Source organism: Odontomachus brunneus, unplaced genomic scaffold, assembly GCF_010583005.1.
Source record: "Odontomachus brunneus isolate Ranch 3 - 2012 unplaced genomic scaffold, Obru_v1 Obru_scaffold_028, whole genome shotgun sequence".
NCBI lineage: Eukaryota > Metazoa > Arthropoda > Insecta > Hymenoptera > Formicidae > Odontomachus > Odontomachus brunneus.
Window position 1 is genome coordinate 1,637,956 of NW_022639478.1, and position 3,491 is coordinate 1,641,446.

The 3,491-nt window shown below is 28.3% G+C and overlaps 2 protein-coding genes across 7 annotated transcripts in view; both read left to right on the forward strand.

The window, feature by feature from the left end:
• The window catches only part of LOC116842921 (serine-rich adhesin for platelets-like), a 261,954-nt gene that overhangs the window by 32,854 nt on the left and 225,609 nt on the right, over positions 1-3,491 (forward strand). The window lies entirely within an intron of this gene.
• LOC116842922 overlaps positions 3,103-3,491 on the forward strand; it is a 12,847-nt gene continuing 12,458 nt past the window's right edge. For 2 of the 5 annotated variants that reach the window (XM_032812797.1, XM_032812796.1), the window contains exon 1: positions 3,110-3,483. In XM_032812797.1, coding sequence (XP_032668688.1) covers positions 3,343-3,483 — 141 coding nt within the window. In that variant the 5' untranslated portion in view covers positions 3,110-3,342. Of the gene's footprint in view, positions 3,484-3,491 lie in introns of all 5 variants that reach the window. The other 3 variants (XM_032812798.1, XM_032812799.1, XM_032812792.1) reach the window with 3 other exon arrangements.

A 3,491-nucleotide genomic window follows, 5' to 3' on the forward strand; every position in this document is an offset into this window, starting at 1 on the left:
GTTTTGTTTGGCTTTTGATAAGAGCTTCACAGATATTACAATGTCAACGGTCCTCAGCCATGGCTCTTTAGCCGAGCTAGAACGGCGAAATGTACCCTAAGCCGAATAGAAAATCAAGATTTGATTATTTTCTCGTAATTTTGATTTTCATCGTGATTTTATATTCTACTTAACATAATTGTATTTGCAACTTAGTTATGATTGCTTCCGCAATTTTTCAACATTATTCTTTATTATTTGTAAATTTTATAATATTCACGAATAAATAATCATTTCGTTGATAGAACCTACATTCATTGTCAAGTATATTATATTTACCTGCTTACCTTCTTAAACTTTAGAAAGGAGACTCCCACAAAAAGACATACTAATGTTTATTATAACTTGTATATATATAGTTAAGTTAGATCCTTGTAATATTTTTATAATGTCATAAAATATTACTTTTAACCCTGTGCGGTATAGTGCCATAGCCATACGGCACCTTTCCCTACTCTGTTTTTTATAATTTTTACATATTTTTTATTAAGCCAATATGACTTTAATCACACATTTAAGTTCTTAGAACATGAATCACTATGTAACAACTACTAAAATTATGTTGTTTGTTAGGTAACAATATATTATTTGTTAGGTAATAGTGTCGAAGTTTTTTGAGATCAAAGAATTTGAAATGGATGTCAAAAAGTGACTTGATTTGTATATAACTTTATGTTAGAAAGTATTTGGATAGCTGATTACGAATATGACAATTATAAAATTCAAAATTGTAGGCAAACATGATGACAATAGAAAATCTCTAAGAAATCTCACTTTTATTTTTACCAGAACTATCGACGAGGACATAGCGAGTTTCTTGTTCCATTTTTTACTTCCTTTGAATACATGATTTTTAGTGATCGGAATCATTTCTACATTTTCATGTTGGGTCTGCCATTTTGAATTTTGAAAATTTTGAAAATTTGACTCCATATTCGTAATCAGCGACCCCAAAATTCCCTGTATACAAGGTTTCAAGAAATTCGTGTGTAAGGTATGCTTGAAACGGTTAAGGGCCGTGGCCTGTTTTTGCTTGGTAGGATGCCCCCAGCGATATAGGGCTCATTTTCACACATATTATACCATGATCCAATATTAAATTACATATCATGTTAACTTCTGTTATCACGTGGTTCCGGAGTTATGTCGTCAAGCTCAAAAATCCAAAAAAAATTTTTTTCTTCGAAACGAGAAAAGCTATGGCTTTGAAAAAAGTATGGAAAATAAAATACCTGAGGAAGGTTGAAACAAGTATGATTTGTTTTGATTCGGACACTTATAGGGTGTCCAAAAAAAACATTTCAATTTTTGAAACGCGATTTTTTCAACATTCTGTAGAGCCGCCACCATCATATAATATTTTATATGCAACATCACTACGTACTCATGTATAACATTGATTTTATCAGGGCTTATCGTGATGGTATAATATAGTTAAAAATACAAAAAATTAAAGATTTACTTTTTTAAAAGTAGTGAATATCAATTTGGGAAACTTACATTTTTAATGTATCGTAAAACTGTTCTTAACTTATACTTCTTATATTCTCGATGTTTTGTCCGCATTCTATTACCGAAATCCGATTTTCGATAAACAACGATTATTAATAGAAAAATATTTTAATACTTTTTGCATCTAAATAACATTGGTTTTATTGCATATTAATTAATCTTCGTAATCAGTGCACAAAAAACGAAGGTGACAAGGATCCCTGTTTTTCGAATTCTAAGTTATCGCAAACAAGCAATTCAAAAATAATCGTACGATCAAGTTAAAAGGAAGAAACAAAAGAAAAAATCCTACTGATTTAACTGGTTCAAATAAAATCACATTTGTGAACCGCAATGAAAAAAAGGGGCAAAGCTCAATTATCGTCACTGTATAGATTTATCGTCAAAGCAATCTGGCCTTCATCAAAAATAGAAAAGCAGTAAGTCACAAATTTTTTGATTGATATCTTGCAAACGTTAGATTTAATATAATATCACGTGTCAACAGGATCCGATTGTTCTTAACCCATTTCCGTATTCGGAAATATAATGCCATCTAAGCATTCTTCCATCAAATATCAGGACGAATCAACCTATTGACGCATTGAAAGAAAGGAAGAAAGAAGACAAATTATTATAAAATATTATAAGTAATGTTTCATACTATTAATCATATTAAGCATTAAAAGAAATATTTTATACTAATAGACATATATCAAACATTGATAAAAAAGCCAAGGTTAAAGAGATAAATTTTTATTTAAACTTTTCCTTATTTTTTAGAAAAAGTATATTAAAACAGAATATCATTCTGTTAAGTGATTCTGACGCATTGAAAGAAAGGAAGAAAAGACAAATTATTATAAAATATTATAAGTAATGTTTCATACTATTAATCATATTAAGCATTAAAAGCAATATTTTATACTAATAGACATATATCAAACATTGATAAAAAAGCCAAGGTTAAAGAGATAAATTTTTGTTTAAACTTTTCCTTATTTTTTAGAAAAAGTATATTAAAACAGAATATCATTCTGTTAAGTGATTCTCAGCTACAACATCTTATGGTATGTTAAAAATGAAAATATGTATACATTAAATATAAAAAGTAAAAATTGGTATCAAAGTTATTTAACACAGTGAATAAAATTTATCAGAAGAAAATCAATATTTTTCGGTGAAATTCTCAAGAATAGCATTCCTTTTATTTTTACGACTTGTGTCTGTACTGCACTAGTACTTGTATACTGCAAACGAAAATTGAAAATATAATTAAACGGAAGAGTTTAAAATATAATTTATAAGTGAACTTCTCAAAACTTAATTTAAATATTCATATAAAATAGTATTATTTCTTTGAATTATTATTTAACATTAATTAATATATACACACCACCTTATTTAAATAAATAGTACATATTTTTTTTGTAAGTTCATTTAATATCTGTTATTTATTATTAATTTATTACATATATTTGTGGTACGGTTGATAGCTGAATAATTGTCGTACAATAAATATTTATAATATTCGCAATGTACACATGTACATATTGTCCGTGCCAATGGCTATTCGAAATTCGTCCTTTTGCCAGTTTCAATATACATTGTCAATAAATCACATAATATTCGAAAACATACACAAATCTGTTATTAGTGTCCTTCGGGCTATACTCAACTCAACATCTAAACTGAATTCGTGTACAGAATTGTCGTGTACAGAATTATTACCTTCGCATATATATCTAGCATTATTTTTAAGTGAATATAACGATTAAAGTGTTTGATAATTGTCAATTACACGAGTATATAATGCCTGATATAACTAAAACCTTGTGTATATATGGTGGATTAGACACAGCAAATAATTATAATCAGTTTTTCAATCCGAATATCTGTCATGTTTGCAAGTGGCCGAATCAAGGCGAATTAATGCCATGTGGTTCATGCGACATGGTCTT